Source organism: Pseudophryne corroboree, chromosome 9 (genome assembly GCF_028390025.1).
Source record: "Pseudophryne corroboree isolate aPseCor3 chromosome 9, aPseCor3.hap2, whole genome shotgun sequence".
Taxonomy (NCBI): Eukaryota; Metazoa; Chordata; class Amphibia; order Anura; family Myobatrachidae; genus Pseudophryne; species Pseudophryne corroboree.
In genome coordinates this window covers 220,600,981-220,625,995 of record NC_086452.1, presented here as the reverse complement: position 1 = coordinate 220,625,995, position 25,015 = coordinate 220,600,981, and the positions used below count along the sequence as shown (strand labels likewise).

At 46.5% G+C, this 25,015-nt stretch overlaps 1 protein-coding gene across 1 annotated transcript in view; it reads right to left on the bottom strand.

The window, feature by feature from the left end:
• NEK7 (NIMA related kinase 7) overlaps window positions 1-25,015 on the bottom strand; it is a 347,672-nt gene that overhangs the window by 55,597 nt on the left and 267,060 nt on the right. Inside the window, exon 8 of the mRNA XM_063940132.1 lies at window positions 3,671-3,765. Coding sequence (XP_063796202.1) covers window positions 3,671-3,765 — 95 coding nt within the window. The remainder of the gene's footprint in view (window positions 1-3,670; window positions 3,766-25,015) is intronic.

Below are 25,015 nucleotides of genomic sequence, written 5' to 3'. Positions count from 1 at the left end.
TGAGAAGGGTAAATTTGGACATGAAGGTAAGCATCCTTGATGTCCCGAGACATTCCAGGTTCGCAATCACTGCTCTGAGTGACTCAATCTTGAATTTGAACCTCTGTATGTAAGTGTTCAAAGATTTTAGATTTAGAATCGGTCTCACCGAGCCGTCCGGCTTCGGTACCACAACAGTGTGGAATAATACCCCGTTCCCTGTTGCAGGAGGGGTACCTTGATTATCACCTGCTGGGAATACAGCTTGTGAATGGCTTCCAAAACTGTCTCCCTGTCAGAAGGAGACATCGGTAAAGCCGACTTTAGGAAACGGCGAGGGGGAGACGTCTCGAATTCCAATTTGTACCCCTGAGATATCACCTGAAGGATCCAGGGGTCTACTTGCGAGTGAGCCCACTGCGCGCTGAAATTCATTGAGACGGGCCCCCCACCGTGCCTGATTCTGCTTGTAAAGCCCCAGCGTCATACTGAGGGCTTGGCAGAGGCGGGAGAGGGTTTCTGTTCCTGGGAACTGGCTGATTTCTGCAGCCTTTTTTCCTCTCCCTCTGTCACGGGGCAGAAATGAGGAACCTTTTGCCCGCTTGTCCACGAAAAGACTGCGCCTGATAATACGGCGTCTTCTCATGTTGAGAGGCGACCTGGGGTACAAAACGTGGATTTCCCAGCTGTTGCCGTGGCCACCAGGTCTGAAAGACCGACCCCAAATAACTCCTCCCCTTAATAAGGCAATACTTCCAAATGCCGTTTGAAATCCGCATCACCTGACCACTGTCGTGTCCATAACCCTCTACTGGTAGAAATGGACAACGCACTTAGACTTGATGCCAGTCGGCAAATATTCCGCTGTGTATCACGCATATATAGAAATGCATCTTTTAAATGCTCTATAGGCAAAAATATACTGTCCCTATCTAGGGTATCAATATTTTCAGTCAGGGAATCCGACCACGCCAATCCAGCACTGCACATCCAGGCTGAGGCGATTGCTGGTCGCAGTATAACACCAGTATGTGTGTAAATACATTTTAGGATACCCTCCTGCTTTCTATCAGCAGGATCCTTAAGGGCGGCCATCTCAGGAGAGGGTAGAGCCCTTACAAGCGTGTGAGCGCTTTATCCACCCTAGGGGGTGTTTCCCAACGCACCCTAACCTCTGGCGGGAAAGGATATAATGTCAATAACATTTTAGAAATTATCAGTTGTTATCGGGGGAAACCCACGCATCATCACACACCTCATTTAATTTCTCAGATTCAGGAAAACTACAGGTAGTTTTTCCTCACCGAACATAATACCCCTTTTTGGTGGTACTCGTATTATCAGAAATGTGTAAAACATTTTTCATTGCCTCCATCATGTAACGTGTGGCCCTACTGGAAGTCACATTTGTCTCTTCACCGTCGACACTGGAGTCAGTATCCGTGTCGGCGTCTATATCTGCCATCTGAGGTAACGGGCGCTTTAGAGCCCCTGACGGCCTATGAGACGTCTGGACAGGCACAAGCTGAGTAGCCGGCTGTCTCATGTCAACCACTGTCTTTTATACAGAGCTGACACTGTCACGTAATTCCTTCCAACAGTTCATCCACTCAGGTGTCGACCCCCTAGGGGGTGACATCACTATTACAGGCAATCTGCTCCGTCTCCACATCATTTTTCTCCTCATTCATGTCGACACAAACGTACCGACATACAGCACACACACAGGGAATGCTCTGATAGAGGACAGGACCCCACTAGCCCTTTGGGGAGACAGAGGGAGAGTTTGCCAGCACACACCAGAGCGCTATATATATACAGGGATAACCTTATATAAGTGTTTTTCCCCTTATAGCTGCTGTATCTTTAATACTGCGCGTAATTAGTGCCCCCACTCTCTTTTTTAACCCTTTCTGTAGTGTAGTGACTGCAGGGGAGAGCCAGGGAGCTTCCCTCCAACGGAGCTGTGAGGGAAAATGGCGCCAGTGTGCTGAGGAGATAAGGCCGCCGATAAGGGGGCGGAGCCTATCTCCCGTTTTTCTAAGTATTCTGGCAGGGGTTAAATGCATCCATATAGCCCAGGAGCTATATGTGATGCATTTTTTGCCATCCAAGGTGTTTTTATTGCGTCTCAGGGCGCCCCCCCCAGCGCCCTGCACCCTCAGTGACCGGAGTGTGAAGTGTGCTGAGAGCAATGGCGCACAGCTGCAGTGCTGTGCGCTACCTTGTTGAAGACAGGACGTCTTCTGCCGCCGATTTTCCGGACCTCTTCTGTCTTCTGGCTCTGTAAGGGGGCCGGCGGCGCGGCTCTGGGACCCATCCATGGCTGGGCCTGTGATCGTCCCTCTGGAGCTAATGTCCAGTAGCCTAAGAAGCCCAATCCACTCTGCACGCAGGTGAGTTCGCTTCTTCTCCCCTTAGTCCCTCGATACAGTGAGCCTGTTGCCAGCAGGTCTCACTGAAAATAAAAAACCTAAAACTAAACTTTTCACTAAGCAGCTCAGGAGAGCCACCTAGTGTGCACCCTTCTCGTTCGGGCACAGAAATCTAACTGAGGCTTGGAGGAGGGTCATAGGGGGAGGAGCCAGTGCACACCAGGTAGTTCTAAAGCTTTACTTTTGTGCCCAGTCTCCTGCGGAGCCGCTATTCCCCATGGTCCTTACGGAGTCCCCAGCATCCACTTAGGACGTTAGAGAAATAAGCAATCATACAAAACACTTATCAGCATTGCTTAGAAGGGATCCGGTATATAATATCAGTAGATGGGATGCCGGCTATCAGTATACCAACAGCGACATCCTGTCTGCTGGAATACCGGCAGCGAGTCCCCTCGTGGGCTCGCCACGCATCGGGCCCGGTGGCGAGCTTTACTAGCCACAGGTACTATTCCCACTCGGTTGGTGGCATGAACCCACCAACAGAGTGGGAATTACAGGCGCGTGTCGGTATTCTGCCTGTTGGTAAAATGCTGGCTGTCGGGATTCTGGCATTGGTCTCCTGAACGCCGGGATCCAGACAATCGGCATTTTGATTGCATCTCCTTAGAGCTGTTGTAGAACTACACATCCCAGCATGCAATGCAAATGTTTTAGCATGGTCAAATAGAAAAACTATAGCAGGGCATGCTGGAATGTGTAGTTCTACAACAGCTGGAGGGCCGCTTATTGCACACCCCTGCCTTAGAAGGTCTATACTTTAATAGTTTCCAAACACATAAAATAGAGAAACTACATGCATTTAATATGGCACACAGCAGATATACACCATATACCGCTTAGCCCCAAAATAGTATTATTATGGTACTAACAACATACATATCTTGCACATCTCTATATGATGTACAAGACTGCACAAAGTCTCTTAGAACTGGTCTAACAAGTCACATAACGCACAGTAACTCATGGATAATAAGATAATATAAATTGGTACGAATTACATGCAATAAACAAATGGAGAAAAAAAGAAAGCAACAACTCTTGTGTTTAGACATTCGCTAAAACAAAGTAAATGAAAAAGATATTAAAATAGAAGAATATGATGGATAAAAATAAATATAAAAAAACATTGCACTGTGATTAAAGCTAAAATATCAGACCCTGGTGACAACACCAGCAATGGATTAGGGACTATGTCAGAGTCAGCTGTAAAGCAGAAAAATAGCATTGCATGCAAGCCTATTTCATCCCGTTACCTCATAAAGTAGACATCCTAATGACCAAATATCAGACTTGAAGTTGTATCCGTTTTCATGTATCCTCTCTGGTGACATATAATAAGGTGTACCCACTGAAAACAAGAATTAAACTCATTGAGGAACATATTTTCTCTTTTGTTACATTTAAATTAACATACTCTTTCAATGAATAAGATTATATTTAGTAACGCATTGTAGCAGAGGTGCCAATTAGGCATATGTTCTTGAGCCAACACAACCATCATACTTTATCAATCTTGGTAACTGCCACTGTGCATTTTACTTCAATTTGTGCCACACTAGGATACAATGTCCATTCATATTGCTGTACCATAAATATCATCTAGAAGGCAATTATTGCTTTATTGTCCCTATATATGGTGACATGAAAAATCTATTATAAAAAAAAAATAGGAAATTAGTGTATGGTAAAAAGATCCTACATGGCATTTTCTATTCCCACCCCAAAGTCAGAACACATACTACGTTAATGCACACAATGTGAAGACTGTAAATGCATCAGTAATACTATATTATCTTTTATTTATAAAGAGCAACAAAGCGTCATACATGGAATATTACAATTAAAAATAAAATAGTACAAGGCAGACTTGTAATGGCCACTTGTCAGATAAGAGAAGGTCAATGTAGGAGTTACGGATCGGGGAGAAAATAGGATTTTGGTTAAGTACCGGTAAACCCTTTTCTCGTAGTCCGTAGAGGATGCTGGGGTCCACATTAGTACCATGGGGTATAGACGGGTCCACCAGGAGCCATTGGCACTTTAAGAGTTTGAGTGTGGGGGCTGGCTCCTCCCTCTATGCCCCTCCTACCAGACTCAGTCTAGAAACTGTGCCTGAGGAGACGTCCAACTTCGAGAGAAGTATTTAACACAGATAGTGGCGAGATTCATACCAACTCACACATACAAGACACATCAAGCTAGCTTAGCTTGAAAACTCAGCAACTGCTGAAACAGTACTTTCCCAGTAACTATGCAGTACATAACTAACCAAAGTCGTACTGAACCAGATAACTGTTGCTGGAAAACGAAGCCCTGCATCCTCTACGGACTACGAGAAAAGGATTTACTGGTAGGTAACCAAAATCCTAATTTCTCTTAAGTTCTAGAGGATGCTGGGGTCCACATTAGTACCATGGGGATCTACTAAAGCTCCCAGAATGGGAGGGAGAGCGCGGAGGCACCTGCAGAACTGATTGGCCTCTGATGATCTGAAGTTCAGTCAAAGTATCAAACTTGTAAAACCTTGCGAACGTGTTCGACCCCGACCAAGTTGCAGCTCGGCAAAGTTGCAATGCCGAGACACCCCGGGCAGCCGCCCAGGAAGACCCCACCTTACGAGTAGAGTGGGCCTTAACAGATTTTGGATACGGCAGTCCTGCCGTAGAATAAGTGTGCTGGATAGTGAACCGAATCCAGCGAGAAATAGTCTGCTTAGAAGCAGGACACCACATTTTCTTGGAATCATATAGGACAATCAGAGTCCGACTTTCTGTGACGAGAAGTTCTCTTCACATATCTTCAGAGCCCTTACAAGATCCAAGGACTTTGATGTAATTGAGGAGTCAGTAGCTACTGGTACCACAATAGGTTGGTTGATATGAAATGCTGACACAACCTTCGGAAGAAACTGCTGACGTGTCCGGAGTTCAGCTCTATCTTCGTAGAAGATCAAGTAAGGACTTTTACAGGACAAAGCCCCTAACTCCGACACACGTCTAGCAGAAGCTAAGGCCAACAAGTAAGAAATTTGACCTCAACCTCCAGTAGAGGTTCAAACCAATCCGGCTGGAGAAACAACACCACGTTAAGGTCCCAAGGCGCCGTAGGCAGTACAGAGGGAGGTTGGATGTGCAGAACTCCCTTCAAAAAAGTGTGAACCTCAGGGAGGTCAGCCAATTGTTTCTGGAAGAAGATGGAGAGGGCCAAAATCTGGACCTTCACAGATCCCAACCTCAGGCCCATATCCACACCTGCTTGCAGGAAGAGGAGAAACCGTCCGAGTTGAAACTCCACTGTAGGAAACTTCTTGGATTCACACCAAGAAACATATTTCTTCCAAATACGATGGTAATGTTTAGACATTACCCCTTTTCTAGCCTGCATCAGGGTAGAAATGACCTTCAGAATGCCCTTCCAAGCTAGTATCAGGCGTTCAACCTCCATGCCGTCAAACATAGCCGCGGTAAGTCTTGATAGGCGAACGGTCCCTGCAGCAGCAGATCCTCCCGAAGAGGAAGAGGCTCTTCCTGCAAGAGATTCAGAAGGTCCGCGTACCAAGCCCGCCTTGGCCAGTCCGTAGCAATGAGGATCGCCTGAACCCTTGATCTCCTTACGAGCTTTAGAACTCTTGGAATGAGTGGAAGAGGTGGAAACCCATACACCGACCGGAACACCCACGGAGACACCAGGGCGTCCACAGCTACTGCTTGTGGGTCCCTCCACCTGGAACAATAGCGTCGAAGCTTCTTGTTGAGACGAGAGGCCATCATGTCTATTTGGGGTAACCCCCAAAGGTCTGTAATTTCCTTGAACACCTCCGGATGGAGACCCAATTCCCCTGGATGGAGATAGTGTCTGCTGTGGAAGTCTGCTTCCCAGTTGTCTACTCCCGGAATGAAGTTTGCTGAGAGCGTCAACGTGTGTCTTTCTGCCCAGAGGATGATTCTTGTCACCTCTGACATTGCAGCTCTGATCTTCGTTCTGCCCTGTCGGTTTATGTAAGCCACTGCCGTTACATTGTCCGACTGCACATGAATGGCACGATTTCTTAGAAGATGGGCCGTCTGAAGAAGACCGTTGTAGACTGCTTAGTTCCAGGATGTTGACGGGCAGCCCGGCTTCCAGACTTGACCACCTTTCTTGGAATGTTTCCCCCTGAGTGACTGCGCCCCAGCCCCGAAGGCTCACATCCATGGTTAGAAGGACCCAGTCCTGAATCCCGAACTTGCGGCCCTCCAGAAAATTAGGCAATTGGAGCCACCAGAAGAGTGAAATCCTGGCCTTTGGCGACAGACGAATCCTCTGGTGCATGTGGAGATGAGATCCTGACCACTTGCCCAGGAGATTTAGTTGGAAGGCCCGAGCATGGAACATCCCGTATTGGAGAGCCCTTGTAAGAGGCCACCATCTTTCCCAAAAGGCGAATGCAGTGATGAACTGACACCCGGGCTGGCTTCAGTACATCCCAGACCATTGTTTGTATCACCAACACCTTCTCCTGTGGAAGAAACACCCTCTGCACTTCTGTGTCGAGGGTCATTCCCAGAAAAGACAACCTCTGGGTCGGTTCCAAATGTGACTTTGGGAGATTCCGAATCCAACCGTGGACTCTGAGTAGGTGCGTTGTGAGAACAATGGACTGCAACAGCTTTTCCTTGGACGAAGCCTTTATCAGCAGATTGTCCAGATATGGAATGATGTTCACCCCTTGTTTGCGGAGGAGAACCATCATCTCTGCCATCAACTTGGTGAACACCCTCGGTTGAGAGGCTGAATGGCAGGGCCTGGAACTGGAAATGACAGTCCAATAATGTGAAATGGAAATAAGCCTGATGCGGCAGCCAAATCGGAATGTGGAGGTACGCATCCTTTATATCCAGGGATACCAGGAATCCCCCCTCTTCCAGACCTGATATCACCACCCTGAGAGACTCCATCTTGAACTTGAACTCCTTTAGAAAGGGGTAAAGTGATTTTAGGGTCAGAATAGGCCTGACCGAACCATCCGGTTTCGGTACCACGAAAAGGCTCGAATAGTAACCTGTTTGTAAATGAGGAGGAACTGGTACAATGACCTGTGCCTCCCCCAACTTCTGGACAGCTTCCTGTAGTCCAGTTCTGTTTGCCAGTAGAACTGGTGAGCCTGATATGAAAAATCGGTGAGGGAGATTTTGAAATTCCAGCCTGTATCCCTGGGACACAATATCTATCACCCAGGGATCCAGGCCGGACGATACCCAGACGTGACTGAACTGTCTGACTCTCGCCCCCACCGGACCCACCTCCAGGACGCACGGTCCACTGTCATGCGCAGGACTTTGGCGTACCTGAAGCAGGCTTTTGGTTCCTGGGAACATGCAGCAGTAAGTTTCTTGGATTTAACTCGACCTCCCCTAAAGAATGTATTGGACGGTTTGGCCTTTCTAGGCTTGTTAGGCCGAAAGGACTGAGATGCTGATGAAGAGAAGTATTTATTCGGAGCAGGAGCAGCTGAGGGAAGAAACGGAGACTTACCCGCTGTAGCCGTGGATATCCACGCATCCAAAGCTTCCCCAAAGAAAGCCTGACCTGTGTAGGGTAGGGACTCCACACTTTTCCTGGATTCCACATCGGCAGACCACTGGCGCAGCCACAGTCCCAACGAGCTGAAACAGACATGGAAGAGATTCCCGCAGCCATGAAACCCAGGTCTTTCATGGATTCTATCATAAAACCTGCTGAATCATGAAAGTTACGCAAAAACAATTCAACATCCCCTCTATCCATCGTATCCAAATCCTCTAGTAAGGTAGCCGACCACTTTACTATAGACCTTGCAATCCATGCACTAGCAATAGTGGGACGTAATATGGCCCCTGAAGCAGTGTACATTGATTTAAGTGTATTATCAATTTTTCTATCAGCCGGCTCCTTTAAGGCAGTAGATCCTGGAACAGGTAAAACCACCTTTTTTGAGAGTCTGGACACAGATGCGTCAACAATAGGTAGGTTTTCCCATTTTTCCTATCCTCCTCAGGGATCTGGAATTTTTTCTCCAGGTTGTCCCATGCTGTCTTAAATATAGCATTCAATTCCTTTGACGCAGGGAAGGTTAGCGGGGCTTTCTTATTTTCAGTGAAAAAAGCCTCCTCAACCTGCACAGGTGTAGTATCATTTATATTTAACACATCCCTGATAGCCTCTATCATTAATTGCACACCCTTTGCAAGAGAGACAGACCCCCGCCACACATCCCCATTTAAGGCTCCTGTAAGGCAGTAGATCCTGGAACAGGTAAAACCACCTTTTTTGAGAGTCTGGACACAGATGCGTCAACAATAGGTAGGTTTTCCCATTTGTCCTATCCTCCTCAGGGAAAGGAAACGTCACCTGGACCCTTTTAGGGATCTGGAATTTTTTCTCCAGGTTATCCCATGCTGTCTTAAATATAGCATTCAATTCCTTTGACGCAGGGAAGGTGAGCGAGGCTTTCTTATTTTCAGTAAAAAAAGCCTCCTCAACCTGCACAGGTGTAGTATCATTTATATTTAACACATCCCTGATAGCCTCTATCATTAATTGCACACCCTTTGTAAGAGAGACAGACCCCCGCCACACATCCCCATTACCGTCTGTGGTATAAGAATCGGTATCCGTGTCATCTTGCGTGATGTTAACAAGCGCACATTTTTGGGGGTATATAGTGGGGCGTCCTGAGGTACCAGAATCGGGCCATACTGCCATGGAGTTCTGTAATACCTGGGTTGCAGACTCATTATTTGCAACCCTGTCAGAAATCTAAGTAATCCAAGATTTGATAGAGGAAAACCATTCAGGGCTCCCTTGCTGGAATCTGTGCTAAACCAGTGCTATCCTGATTACATGGAATGGGATCATCCTGTGAGGACATATCCTCCGCAGCATATGACGCAGTGTCCCTGGACATAGCTAAAGGAGACCACAGACACCCCACACACAGGGGAGGACAGACAGAGTTTCACCCCCAAGAATGGCGAGACACAGAGATTGGAGCCAACCCATACACAGCGCTTTTACCAAAGGGAGACCCCTTGTCAGCACTGACTTTGCACCTTAATAGGATACACAGTCATATTGCAGCCTCCCCCCCTTCTACAACGCCCTGGTACCGTTTACGCTGTGCAGGCAGGAAAATGGTGCTGAAACGCTGCTGGGTCCGCTCTGAGAAGCTCCGCCCCCAAAATGACGCTGTCTTCCCGCTCTTCTTCTGCTTATACTGGCCTGAGGATTTAGTGCTGGCTGAGATCCTGGGACCTCGACAGGCCTCTGGACCAGTGTAGGGTGTAGCGCTGGCTCAGGGCACCCCTCACCATGTACCACTAAGCCATCCCCGGAGTGCAGTTAATACTACGTTCCTACCCTGTTGCAGCCATCTTCACACCAACCCCCCGCTTGGTAGGGGGGTCGGTGTCTCACTCGCCACCGATTCTTCAGCTCTGCAAGGGTGTGGCGGCATGCTGCTGGGACGAGCGGTCCCCTGTGGAGAGAACGATCAGACCCCTCTGGAGCTCAGTGTCCAGTCAGCGTAGACAGTGGCTCAGACCCCACAGGGCGGACACTGCTCCCCCCTCAGTCCCTCGCTGCAGGGAGGCTGTTGCCAGCAGCCTGCCTGTGAAAACAAAAAACTCTAAAACAACATTTTACTAGGGAAACTCAGGAGAGCTCCCCTAGCTGTGACCGGCTCTTCCAGGCACATTTTCTAAACTGAGTCTGGTAGGAGGGGCATGGAGGGAGGAGCCAGCCCACACTCTCAAACTCTTAAAGTGCCAATAGCTCCTAGTGGACCCGTCTATACCCCATGGTATTAATGTGGACCCCAGCATCCTCTAGGACGTAAGAGAAATAATAAGATTTTAAACCTACCGGTAAATCTATTTCTCCTAGTCCATAGAGGATGCTGGGGACTCCGTAAGGACCATGGGGTATAGACGGGCTCCGCAGGAGATAGGGCACCTAAAAGAACTTTGACTATGGGTGTGCACTGGCTCCTCCCTCTATGCCCCTCCTCCAGACCTCAGTTAGAGAACTGTGCCCAGAGGAGATGGACACTACAAGGCAGGATTTAGAAATCCAAGGGCAAGATTCATACCAGCCCACACCAATCATACCATGAAACCTGGATCATACATAACCAGTTAACCGTATGAACAAAAAACAGCAACGGTCCAAGACCGATTCCAACTGTAACATAACCCTTATGTAATCAACAACTATATACAAGTCTTGCAGAGTTTCCGCACTGGGACGGGCGCCCAGCATCCTCTACGGACTAGGAGAAATAGATTTACCGGTAGGTTTAAAATCTTATTTTCTCTTACGTCCTAGAGGATGCTGGGGACTCCGTAAGGACCATGGGGTTTATACCAAAGCATCCAATCGGGCGGGAGAGTGCGTATGACTCTGCAGCACCGACTGAGCAACGCTAGGTCCTCATCAGCCAGGGTATCAAACTTGTAGAATTTAGCAAAAGTGTTTGACCCCGACCAAGTCGCCGCTCGGCAAAGTTGTAATGCCGAGACGCCTCGGGCAGCCGCCCAAGAAGAGCCCACCTTCCTAGTGGAATGGGCCTTAACCGAATTTGGCACCGGCAATCCAGCCGTAGAGTGAGCCTGCTGAATCGTATTACAGATCCAGCGAGCAATAGTCTGCTTCGAAGCAGGTGCGCCAATACAGGACAAACAGGGCCTCTGTTTTCCTAATTCTAGCCGTCCTGGCTACATAAATCTTTAAGGCCCTGACTACGTCCAGGGATCTGGAATCCTCCAGGTCACTTGTAGCCACAGGCACCACAATAGGTTGATTCACATGGAATGAAGAAACCACCTTAGGCAAAAATCAGCTCGATCCACATGAAAAATCAAGTAGGGGCTTTTGTGTGACAAAGCCGCCAATTCTGATACTCGCCTTGCCGATGCCAAGGCCAACAACATGACCACCTTCCAAGTAAGAAATTTCAACTCAACCTTGTTAAGCGGTTCAAACCAGTGTGATTTTAGGAACTGCAACACCACGTTGAGGTCCCATGGTGCCACTGGAGGCACAAAAGGGGGCTGGATGTGCAGCACTCCCTTTACAAACGTCTGGACTTCTGGAAGAGAAGCCAATTCCTTCTGAAAGAAAATAGAGTGGGCCGAAATCTGAACCTTAACAGAGCCTAATTTCAGGCCCATATCCACTCCTGTCTGTAGGAAGTGGAGAAAACGACCCAGATGAAAATCTTCCGTAGGTGCATTCTTGGTCTCACACCAAGACACATACTTTCGCCAGATACGGTGATAATGCTTAACCGTCACCTCCTTCCTAGCCTTTATTAAAGTAGGGATGACCTCTTCCGGAATCCCCTTATTTGCTAGGATTCGGCGTTCAACCGCCATGCCGTCAAACGTAACCGCAGTAACTCTTGAAATACACAGGGCCCCTGTTGCAACAGGTCTTCCCTCAGCGGAAGAGGCCAGGGATCACCCGTGAGCATCTCTTGTAGATCTGAGTACCAGGCCCTTCGAGGCCAGTCTGGGACAACGAGTATCATCTGTACTCTTCTTCGTCTTATGATCCTCAACACTTTTGTGATGAGAGGAAGAGGAGGAAACACGCAGACCAACTTGAACACCCACGGTGTTATCAAAGCGTCTACTGCTACTGCCTGAGGCTCCCGAGACCTGGCACAATACCTCTGAAATTTTTTGTTGAGGCGTGACGCCATCATGTCTATTTGAGGAGTTCCCCAAAGACGTATTATGTCTGCAAATACTTCTTGATGAAGTCCCCACTCTCCTGGATGGAGATAGTGTCTGCTGAGGAAGTCTGCTTCCCAGTTGTCCACTCCCGGAATGAAGACAGCTGACAGAGCGCTTACATGATTTTCCGCCCAGCGAAGAATCCTGGTGTCTTCCGCCATCGCGACTCTGCTTCTTGTCCCGCCTTGGCGGTTCACATGAGCCACTGCTGTGACATTGTCTGACTGAATCAGAACCGGTAGGTTTCGAAGAAGACTCTCCGCTTGTCAAAGGCCGTTGTATATGGCCGGGAGTTCCAACACACTGATGTGTAGACATGACTCCTGGTCTGACCAAAGTCCCTGAAAATTTCTTCCTTGTGTGACTGCTCCCCATCCTTGGAGGCTCGCGTCCGTGGTACACAGGATCCAATCCTGAATTCCGAATCTGCGACCCTCCAGTAGGTGAGCACTTTGCAACCACCACAGGAGAGACACCCTGGCCCCTGGGGACAGTTATTTTTCGATATAAGTGTAGATGGGACCCGGACCACTTGTCCAGAAGGTCCCATTGAAAAGTCCTTGCATGGAACCTCCCGAATGGAATGGCCTCGTAGGCCGCCACCATCTTTCCCAGAACTCGAGTGCACTGGTGAACAGACACCCTTTTCGGTTTCAGCAGGTCTCTGACCATGTTCTGGATGTCCTGGGCTTTCTCCATTGAAAGGAAGACCTTCATTTGTTCCGTATCCAGTATCATACCTAGGAACGGTAATCGAGTTGTCGGAATCAACTGTGACTTCGGTAGATTTAGAATCCAACCGTGTTGCTGGAGCACTCTCAGAGAGAGCGCCACACTGCTCAGCAATTTCTCCCTTGATCTCGCTTTTATCAGGAGATCGTCCAAGTATGGGATAATTGTGACTCCATGCTTGCGCAGGACCACCATAATTTCCGCCATTATCTTGGTGAAAATCCTCGAGGCCGTGGAAAGTCTAAACGGCAACGTCTGAAATTGGTAATGACAATCCTGTACAGCAAATCTCAGGAATTCTTGATGGTGGGGATATATGGGGACATGAAGGTACGCATTCCTTATGTCCAGAGACACCATAAACTTCCCCTCCTCCATATTGGCTATTATCGCTCTGAGCGATTCCATTTTGAATTTGAATCTTTTTATGTACAGGTTTAGAGATTTCAGATTCAAGATAGGTCTGACCGAACCGTCCGGTTTCGGGACCACAAAGAGGGTTGAGTAATAACCTCTTCCCTGCTGGTTCATGGGAACCCGGATTATCACTTGCTGTATACACAGCGTTTGAATTGCAGCTAACACTACATCCCGTTCCGACGTGGAAACTGGTAGGGCCGATTTGAAGAATCGGCGCGGGGGCACCTCTTCGAATTCCAGTTTGTAACCCTGTAAACTATTTCTAACACCCAGGGATTCAGGTCTGAGCTGACCCAGACCTGGCTGAACAGTCGAAGACGTGCGCCCACCGGTGCGGACTCCCTCAGGGGAGTCCCGGCGTCATGCTGTGGGTTTTGGAGTAGCCGGGGAGGACTTTTGTTCCTGGGCGCCTGCCGAAGCAGGTGCTCTTTTGCCTCTGCCCTTACCTCTGGCAAGGAAGGAGGATCCCCGACCTCTTCTGGACTTGTGCGACCGAAAGGACTGCATCTGGTAGGGTGGCATTTTCTTTTGCTGTTGGGGAATATATGGTAAAAATTTTGATTTACCTGCTGTAGCTGTGGAAACCAGGTCCGTCAGCCCATTCCCAAACAATACATCACCCTTATATGGTAGTACTTCCATATGCTTTTTGGAATCCGCATCACCTGTCCATTGGCGAGTCCATAAGGATCGTCTCGCTGAGATCGACATGGCATTGGCCCTAGAAACCAGCAATCCAATGTCTCTTTGAGTATCCCTCATAAATAAGACTGCGTCTTTTATATAGGCTATAGTTAAGAATATAGGCCCTCATTCCGAGTTGTTCGCTCAGTAATTTTCTTCGCATCGCATCGATTTTCAGCTAATTGCGCAATGTTCGCACTGCGACTGCGCCAAGTAAATTTGCTATGAAGATTGGTATTATACTCACGGCATTACGAGGTTTTTTCTTCGTTCTGGTGATCGTAATGTGATTGACAGGAAGTGGGTGTTTCTGGGCGGAAACTGGCCGTTTTATGGGAGTGTGTGAAAAAACGCTACCATTTCTGGGAAAAACGCGGGAGTGGCTGGAGAAACGGGGGAGTGTCTGGGCGAACGCTGGGTGTGTTTGTGACGTCAAACCAGGAACGACAAGCACTGAACTGATCGCACTGGAAGAGTAAGTCTCGAGCTACTCAGAAACTGCACAGAGAAGTCTTTTCGCAATATTGCAAATCTTTCGTTCGCAATTTTGATAAGCTAAGATTCACTCCCAGTAGACGGCGGCTTAGCGTGTGCAATGCTGCTAAAAGCAGCTTGCGAGCGACCAACTCGGAATGAGGGCCATAGTATCCTTATCCATACTATCAAAATTATCTGTCAGCTCATCTGCCCAAGCTGCAACTGCGCTACACACCCATGCCGACGCAATCGTCGGTCGTAGTACAGCACCCATATGAGAATAAATACCCTTTAAGGTAGTTTCTTGCCTGCGATCTGCAGGGTCCTTAAGGGCAGCTGTGTCAGGAGACGGTAGCGCCACCTTCTTGGACAAGCGCGTCAGGGCCTTGTCCACAGTGGGAGGTGATTCCCAACTCTCCCTGTCCTGTTTAGGGAAGGGGTATGCCATATAAATTCTTTTGGGGATCTGCGGCCTCTTCTCCGGAGTCTCCCAAGCTTTTATAAAGAATTAATTTAATTCATGAGATGTGGGAAAATTTATAATCTGTTTCTTTTCCTTAAACATGTGTACCCTTGTGTCAGGGACCGAGGGTTCATCCACAATATGCAAGACATCCCTAATTGCCACAATCATACACTGAATGGTTTTTGTCACCCTAGGGTGCAATTTTACTTCGTCATAATCGACACTGGAATCAGAGTCCGTGTCGGTAGTAGTGTCTTGTGTTAAGGGACGTTTTTGAGACCCGACGGGCCCTGTGAATCGGTCCAATCCGAGGATTGACCCCCTGATGTTCCCCTTAATTCAGCCTTATCAAGCCTCTCATGTAAAGATGTCACACTTGCATTTAACCTAAGCCACATGCTCATCAAATCCTGAGTCTGCACCAGCGACGGGGACACACCACTCATTTGCTCCACCTCCTCCTTGGAGAAGCCTTCCGCTTCAGACATGTCAACACACACGTACTGACACCCCACACACACACAGGGAGTTACCTATAAGGGGACAAAACCCCAACCAGGCCCTTAGGGGAGACAGAGAGAGAGAATGCCAGCACACACCCAGCGCCCAAACACTGGAATATATGACCAGATAGCGCTTTTATATATTTATAATGTTAATCTCCACTCACTGCGTCGCCAATGTGCCCCCCTCCTCTTTTTCCCAGCCTGTGAAGCTGAGCAGGGGAGAGAACAGGGAGCCAGCGTTTTCTCATGCAGCCTCTGTGGAGAAAATGGCGCTAGTTAGTGCCGAGGATCAAGCCCCGCCCACCCGACGGCGGGCTTCGGTCCCCTCATGATATTGTAAGAAAATGGTGGGGGTCCGTGGATTTACTGTCCCACAGCCTAATCCAACATATTTATGCCCAAATTGAGGTTTATTGCTGCCCAGGGCGCCCCCCCCTGCGCCCTGCACCCTACAGTGCCTCTTGTGTGTGTGTGACTGGGAGCAATGGCGCGCAGCTTACCGCTGCGCGCTAACCTCATGAAGATCTGATGTCTTCTGCCGCCTGAAGTCTTTTCCTCAATACTCACCCGGCTTCTATCTTCGGCATCTGTGAGGAGGACAGCAGCGCGGCTCCGGGACAAACCCCAGGTGAGGCCTGTGTTCCGACTCCCTCTGGAGCTAATGGTGCCCAACCTTACAAGCCAGCTCTGCTTCTCTCTCCTCAGTCCCACGATGCAGGGAGCCTGTTGCCAACAGGACTCCCTGAAAATAAAAAACCTAACAAAATTCTTTAAAACAGCAAACTCTTGAGAGCTCACTGCTTTGTACCCTTTCTCCTCTGGGCACAGAATCTAACTGAGGTCTGGAGGAGGGGCATAGAGGGAGGAGCCAGTGCACACCCATAGTCAAAGTTCTTTTAGGTGCCCTATCTCCTGCGGAGCCCGTCTATACCCCATGGTCCTTACGGAGTCCCCAGCATCCTCTAGGACGTAAGAGAAAGGCATAATACCGCCCAGTTGGAATTGCATAAATCAATTTCTGCATACTGAATGCAAGAGAACGCCCAATCTGAAACAAAGGTAGAGCAGCAGGTAAATTTATCCAATTAAAGGTTAAGTACTAAATTAAACTCACCTAAAATAATGAGAGCCCTGCCGTATTGTTTGTATCGCCCTGTAAACTTTCCTGAGAAATGGTATCGGATTTGAATTAGGGGAATAGATGGAAACAGGAGTAACCTACTTATCCTTTAAGGAGACCAGTTAATATGAGGGAACACCCTCAAATTGGTAATGTAAAACAAAGGAAACAATAGTTTCGAAAAAGAATAGCAACCTCATTATGTTTAAATGGGCAGTTTGCAAAAGAAACTAAAGGGTACCTCTGGGGAGCCTTCCTAGTAGGGGGTCTTGCATAGAAAGACATGGGCTCTGTGACCACATGATGGCTTGCCATGTTTTATATGGTCAAATGTGTTACCATATCCAAAGTACCCCTTTCAATCAGTATGGTTGGTGATCAGTCACATATTCATGGGTGGGATGATGAGGGGCAGCCAATGTGTCCTGAGATTCTGGTCTGCCATCAACATATGTTTCGGTGTATCCCTTTCCTATACATTAACCCTTAATCCTAAAACCTAACCCTAATAACCTAATCCTTAAAAGGCAGACTAGATGGGCCAAGTCTGATCTGCTGTTAAATTCTGTTTCTACGTTTCTTTGTTTCTATTCTATAATATAGTCAATAACCCAGCACCTGGGAGTGGCAGATAGAAAGGGGTGGTCTTCTGTTTGCCGGCGGTCGGGCTCCCGGCGCTCAGTATACCGGCGCCGGGAGCCCGACAGCCGGAATACCGACAATTGTTTTCCCTCGTGGGGGTCCACGACCCCCATAGAGGGAGAATAAAATAGTGTGGCGAGCGCAGCGAGCCCGCAAGGGGCTCATTTGCGCTCGCCAAGCTGTCGGTAAGCCGGCGGTCGGGCTCCCGGCGCCGGGATGCTGGTCGCCGGGAGCCCGACCGCCGGCCAGCCGTAGTGAACCCGATAGAAAGGAGTAGAGTTGTTGACCATGAGAGGGGGTGTGCTGAAATCCTTCATAGTGTTTTCATTAATATCGTTCATATAGAGAGAGCAAACTGTATGTGTTAACAGACAGACAACAGCCCTATTGAATTGTCAGAGTTTTACTTTGGTTGTGCATTGGAATTTGAGTAAATGCCATTATGTTTTACCTGATATTTTAGTATTCTAATATGATGCAATATAATGTATGTGAGTTGATTGGGGTAAGGATGGCGTCTCCTGGGGTAGATGGATTCACTTTCTTACAGCAGCCGAAATAGTGACATGCCAGTCCAGGGTGTTTGGTGCAAGTAGCCTCAGCTAATTTTATTTTCAGCAAAAGTAAAATAAAAACATAAATCCTACCCTGCCTGGGCACTAACTACACACACACACACACACACACACACACACACACACACAGGTTTTCCTCTCTATGGAGTCAATCCAATTAGCTGAGATGATCTTGTGGGTGCGAGTCCTCATGGCAGAGGCTGCACTTGACGACGTCCCAAATTCGCACAGAAGCCAGCCAGCCCATAGAGCAGGCATGTCCAATCTGCGGCCCTCCAGTTGTTGAGAAACTACACATCCCAGCATGCCCCAACACAGCTTTAGCATTCTCTGACAGCAAAACTGTGTCAGGGCATGCTGGGATATGTAGTTTCACAACAGCTGGAGGGCCGCAGTTTGGACATGCCTGCCATAGAGGTTCTAACAATTGTGTGCAATCTGGGCCCGATTTCAGCCTGCAAAGGGTGCAAGATAGGGTGCAGTTACTAGCATTGAAATGCCGCAGCAACAGCACATTGCACCTTCGTGGTTAATTGGATTGACCCCTATATGTGTGAGAGGACCTCCTGTCCAACTCGCCAAATCAGCAGTTCAACACAGCGCTCACTTGAGGTAGTGATGGTGTGTCTCTCTCTGTAAGCCAGCAGCTTGCTCCCCAGGCAATGAGCACTAAATGCAGGTGTTACCACTAATTAGCCTTCTCTAATTAAGTCTGCTTTCCTGGGGTTTTAAACTCATAGGACAGAATTCGTAGACATTTATACTTACCCTCAAACAATTCCACTGCTTTTATCACATATAGTATTACATCTAATTATAACATACATATAAAGTACACATTGGGGTAAATTTACTAAGATTGGAGTTCTGTTTAAGATGGGATGTTACCCATAGCAACCAATGAAATTCCATGTATTATGTTCTAGAAGGTGCTAGATAAATGAGAAGTAGAATCTGAATGGTTGCTATGGACAACATCCCATCTTAAATAGAACTCCCATCTTCGTAAATTTACCCCATTATATTATATACATAAATAAATAACACAATTGGTGCTCCAATTTGTCCCATATTTTTGATAAACCTCTCTTCTCTAGGGGCACAGAACTATTGTCGTTTTGACAAATGAGAGATCCCAAACTGTTAAAAGAAAGTTGCAAACAAACAATTATTTAGAACAGTGGTTCTCAACTTCAGTCCTCATGTATCATCAAGTCATGTTTTCTGGATTTCTTTACTCATGCACACATAAGTTAATTTATTTTACTGGGTCAGTAAATTATCCCACCTGCTTCCACATGCAGAAATCCTCAAATCTTGATCTGTTGGGGAAACTTGAGGGTCAAAGCTGAGAACCACGGCTATTGAAGGATTTGCATTCTGTAGCATTAAGTGTTCCCTTCACTAGCATTAAGGGGCCCAGGCCAAAACTTGCCTCAAACTATTCCTCCTCCTTCAAACTTAACAGTTCACAGTACATATTGGGGCCACAACAGTTTTCTTAGCATCTGTCAAAACCAAATTAGTTTACCAGATTATGGTGAAGTGCTATTTGACGACCCAGAGTTTGTGGTGAAGTGCTGTTCGTCAATCCAAAAATAGTGTTTCCACTGTTCAGCCCGATGGCATTGTGCTTTACACCACTCCAGCCAACATCTAGCACAGAGTATTTTGTGCAGCTGCTCAGACATAGAAATCCAATCCGCAAAGCTCTTGGTGAGCAGTCCTTGTTTTAGGTGTTGCAACAGTGGACAGTAGATTTTTAAATGCGACACTCTTTAAAACTCGGCAGTCACCTGACCTGCTACTGTACGGCTCAGCTGTTGCTGTACCTAGACATTTCCACTTCACAATAACAGTACTTACAGCTGACTGGGGCAGCTCTAGATGGGCAGATGCCATGTTAAAAGTCATAGAGCTCTTCAGCCCTACCTATTCTAGTACTGACGTTTGACTATCAAGATCACACGGCTATACAGTTATACACAAAAAACAACCTTAAACCATCATGAATATAATGTGCTGCTGGGACAACACTTTAAAGTATATTGTTGTGGCCAAAACCCACTGAGAATTACTGCAAAAGAAAAGAAATGGTTCACTGATCGTTTGACAGTTGAGTACAGCCAGAATCACTGCAGGAGATGCAGTCAACATCACTACCATTGCCAGCCAAAAGCCACATGCCTAGTAGTAGCTGGCCGAGCAGGCGTTTTGGTTTTTTACATGTGGACATGCTCAATATTATACTATTATCACTTTAAGCTCACTTAAATTATGATGTTTTTGTTTCTTTGTTGTAGCCTGATTTATGTATTCGTACATACAATCTTGACAGTAAGGGTATATCAGAAGTGTGTTTTAGCCATGTCCCCTTTATACTTACTAATATAATTATTACTCTGTCACCTATGCTTATAAAAATGCTCTTCCTGTAAAAAGGTGCCCCACTGAAATAGGCTAAAGCAAGATCTCCACCTCTTCCTATCTATGAGACTGGTCTTCTAAAAGCTCAATTAAATAATCTTTACAGAACAGGAGTACAGAATGAGGCGCTGCTTTACAGTGCCCGTGTCTGCATTTGACAAGCAATAAGCCACCTTGCATAGCATCAAATGGAAAAAAAAAACTCAGCACCTTCAAGGTACTTGGTGATCAAGCCAATCCCGGCGAAACGTGTGTCCAGTCTGACCCCGGTCTGTGCACACACCGGCTCACAGTACAACTCCAGGTAAACCATGTATTATTGTATGTATTTACCATTCACAATTTTCATAATACAGCCAATAATTATTGTGATTTGCTAGATATTTATTTATCCAGAACCATTGCAATAACCCAAAACCTGGCTGTGACAGTCACATTTTTCATGCACTTTGTTTATATGTATGGTCAATGGTTTTATGTGATGGTCAATACTTATTTTTAAAGTATAGCAATAAAAAATTTATTTTAGAGCTGTCTAATTTTTGTAAGAGTTCCCCAACATCAGAGTCCCTTTTTCTCCTCCTCAATCTTAAGCTATATAGGCAGGTCTGGCTGTGTGTATGGGCGACCAGCTGACCGCCTGTACACTGGCTTCAGGGGCTGACATAACAGCTGGGCGGGCAGATTCAAAATGCCCACTCAGTTGTGAGCTATATCGAGCAGCCAATTGGTAAGTGTGTATGCTTAGCAAATTGGGCACTATGTCGTTGAATCTGACGGCATAGTACATACCCATTCTTAGTGAATTATCTATTCAAGACCCCCAATTAAAACTCAGCTGTGCTTTATGTGATAGCTGCATCTAATATGGGCTATTTATACCTGGATAATGAAGTTCCTTGATTCCTGTCAATGCACTAATGGGTTAATTTGGGAGGTAACTGGAGGCAAGACTGGAAACAAATATTTGTACCTGAAGAATACAAGGACAGTTCGTCCCTTCTTACAGTGGTTTCTGAATATTCCCCATAAAATTATACAGTGAGAGAGAAAAAGATCAGCAGGAGATAGGGTGCCAGAGAGAACTGAGGAAAATTAACAGGTACAGGTGTGTCCTTAATCAGCTTTGCTCTCCACGTGACACATTCACTAGAGTGGTACCAGATCTCATGCGAAGGATATGCTAGTGTACAGTATTTTCACACTGCTGTCACTACTGTACTACACTTAAGTCGGGAGGCCGATGATAGTCAGACAGTTAAAAGCTAGACAGTCATTAGGACTACGGTCAAAAGGGCAACAGGGTCAAAAGGCAGAGAAATGGGTCAAAAGGCAGACACATGTTTTTAGAGATATTTCATGCTTTTCCAACTTTTTTCCCCCAATTTACTATCCATTTCAAACACTATTACCTTTAGCAATCTTGTGATGAGCCACCAAGCCTGCAAGGGGACACATTTCAACAAAGTTGTGGGGAAAAAACGTTTTAACACACAAAATATCAACAAAAAATTTGTCTGACTTTTATACCACACCCACTTAAGTCAGTCTACTCTAAAGACAGTAGTGTGATACGTCTTCACATTCTTTGCAACTTTTTCACCAATATGATGCTACTTTTCCCATATTATGCTTTTACACAAATATCTGTGCATATTTTGCACAACTGAAAGGGATTGTCTCTTGCATATTTCATATAGACAAACAGGCATATTTTGAGAGAATATGCACATTATGAACAGCCCATAACATGGCACATCTAAATACTGTGCTGTAATCCAGAGGAGTCTTTTGTGCGATTTTTAACAAAGCTTATAGTAAGGACACATCTGTAATAATACTCCTTCTTTCTCCATGGGAACGGAAGCTAATGAGTTTGTACCAAAGCAGTTAATTCACTCCTGATTAGCTACAGCCTTTAGTTCTTTTATGCTGAAATCTGCTTCCGTTATGTTTTACAAAAGGTGTGTAGGGAGTTACATCCTGTAGCACTACATAGTCCTGTTGGGGGGATGCAGTCAATTTACAGACAATCAAAATCCCGACAGCAATTGATAAGACGGTCAAAATGCCGACATTGCCGACATTTAAAATGCCGACATGAGTTTTCCGTGATTTTTTTCATTGAAACAGACTTGTTCATACCTTACCATCCCAGCGGACCTGGAGGGGGAATATAATAGTGTGCCGAGTGCATCGCGCCCGAAGCAAGGTGAGCGCAGCGAGCCATGTGAGGGGACGCGGTACACTTATATGTTGACCTATGTCGACATACACCCCCCAAAAAAAATGGAAAACTCATGCGGCATTTTGACCTGTCGACATTTTACATGTTGGTATTTTGACCTTGTCGGTATTTTAAATGTCGGTATTTTGTCCATGTCGGGATTTTGACCGTAGGTCAATTGCTGATGGGATTTCGACTGTCTGGATTTTGATTGTAGGTATTTCATACCGATCCCCTGTTGGGACATGCACTCTCTCTACCTATGAAGTGGACAAAATGCATGATACAATCTCTAAGCAACATTGTCAGGGATTCTGATCTTGTTAACTGCACTGGCTCTGTCCAAATATACTATTTAAGGCAGTGGTCACAAGCTTTTCAGGTCATAGCACCCTAGAGTCTCTGCAACAGTTTCATGGCACCCCTAAGCAAAAAGTTTCCTACTAAGATACTCAACAAAATGTATTAACAAAAAAAAAAAAAAAACATGCTTAGATACAGTTATAGGTTGGTGGAGGACATGGTTGCACTTCTGTTAATGCATGTTGCTTCTGGTTGGTAGCCACCAGCACTAGCATGGTCTATGACTTGGAAAGAAATGCATGAAAAGGGGAGACGTGGAAGGTGAAGGGGCAGAAGTTTGGTACAAATGGACAGTGAGTTGTTGGAGCAGATGGTAGTAAAAGAAAGGGGAACAGAGAACAGGGGAACAATGGGGTGGACAAAGAGAGGCACACATAGGTAGACAGACAAATGTGCACAGTTTGGAGACAGAAAATACAAAGATGGTAACAGACACACAAAAAGGAGGGGTCGGAATGGAGTCCTGAGTGGGCAGGGGAGGAAAGGGGACTACACTCAAATGCTTTCATCTGATGGGAGTCCCGAACTCCATTCCCCTTCCATTCTCCCTCCTATGTTGAGGAAGCCAACCTTTCATGGAGGGGAAGGTCACATTTAGCAGTGAAGACTGTGTATATAAATTTGTGCTGCCCTCTCAAAGACTACACGCAGCACACGGCCCAGCATACAAATACTCCAGCCAAAATACTTTAAATTGGGACTAGACCACCCACCCAAAGCACCCCTGCGAAAGCACTGCGACATCTCTGAATGCCGCTGCACAGTTTGGGCACCACTGTTGTAAGGGCACTAAGCAGATTCAGAGTACTGCTTAAATTGTTAGGTTTGTTCTTCCCAGAATTATTTTATAAAACTCAATAAAAATTATGAAAAGAACATTTCTCAGGTTTGAATGAAAAGGAGGGGAAAATACAAGTTCCTAATTGTTATATCCTATGAGATGTAAATGGGCGCACACATCTACCGTTCTCCGTTCCGATGATGCCGACGAGAAATCAAAAACAGTAATTTACACAAAAAAAACCCCTGCTTGTTAAAAATCCCAGATTCGCCGATGCCAATCATTTTTTGGTCAGAATCTGCAAATCGAGGATTCCGAACATGCTGGACTTTCCAGAACCCCCAAGCCCAGGATCAGCAGAATGGGGCATTGTCCCGATATCTACCTTATGTATGGGACCCATAACTCTTTTTAGGGGAACTTCATGAAAAGGTTCATAGGTCTTTATTGATAAGACTCCAAAGACTAAATTTAAATCTTATGAAATGACCTCAGAGGACTGATGCACTGCCAGCCTGTAGGAACTAAGCTATGCATTTATGCTCTGCTAGTAACAAATAGAAAGGAGGAGAGTAATTTATTCGCAATCTATTCTGTTAAACTCAAAAGTTTTTCAGCATACTACAGGTGATGCATTTATTTTTCATTGTTACTTATTATAGGTGCTTTTGAATTTTTTAACCTCAGCATAACAAATAATTAAACACCTACCACTTACACAACATAAAAATGTGCTAAATAACCTTTGTAAAATGCACCTCATGTGGTCACTAGCACTTGAAAGAAACATACTGCACATTTGTTTTTCGCATAATAATGACATTTCCTGCAATATATTTTGCTGCCACCAGATGGAACATTAACAAACCCATACTGCATGTCAAAATTAACTAAAAATCTCCTATATAATAGCCCAGATCTGTGATCTTGTGATTCATTTGCTAACGCTGGGCGGAGTCACAACAGTGGGCGGAGTTAGTCAAATGAGTCACAGATCTGGCCAAATCTATAGGACACTAGGAGCAGCTGCAGAAGCAGATAGTATGGACATGGCACAGGCAGGGGTGCATACCTCCCAGCTTTCACACACACACACCCACACACGCTCACACAGCGAAAAGGGAGCGTGGCTACACGGGAGGGCCCCGTTTTCGTCAGTGAGGGGGCATGCCCAGCGCTCTGTGAGCTGCTGGCATGCCCCCAGGGGCTGATTATGAGTCCGGGGGGCACAGGGTACTTGAGACAGGGGAGCCCTATCTCATTGCTGTGCCTGCTGTGGGTTGGGGGCGTGGCCTAATCGCGGGGACGCGAGGCCACGCCCCATTATGCAAATTCCGGCATTTTTTATTTTTTTTTTATGGAATTTTGGCCCCTAAGCTAGGGCTAAATCCAGAGAAGGTGGTCGCTCCCCCTACACACCCGC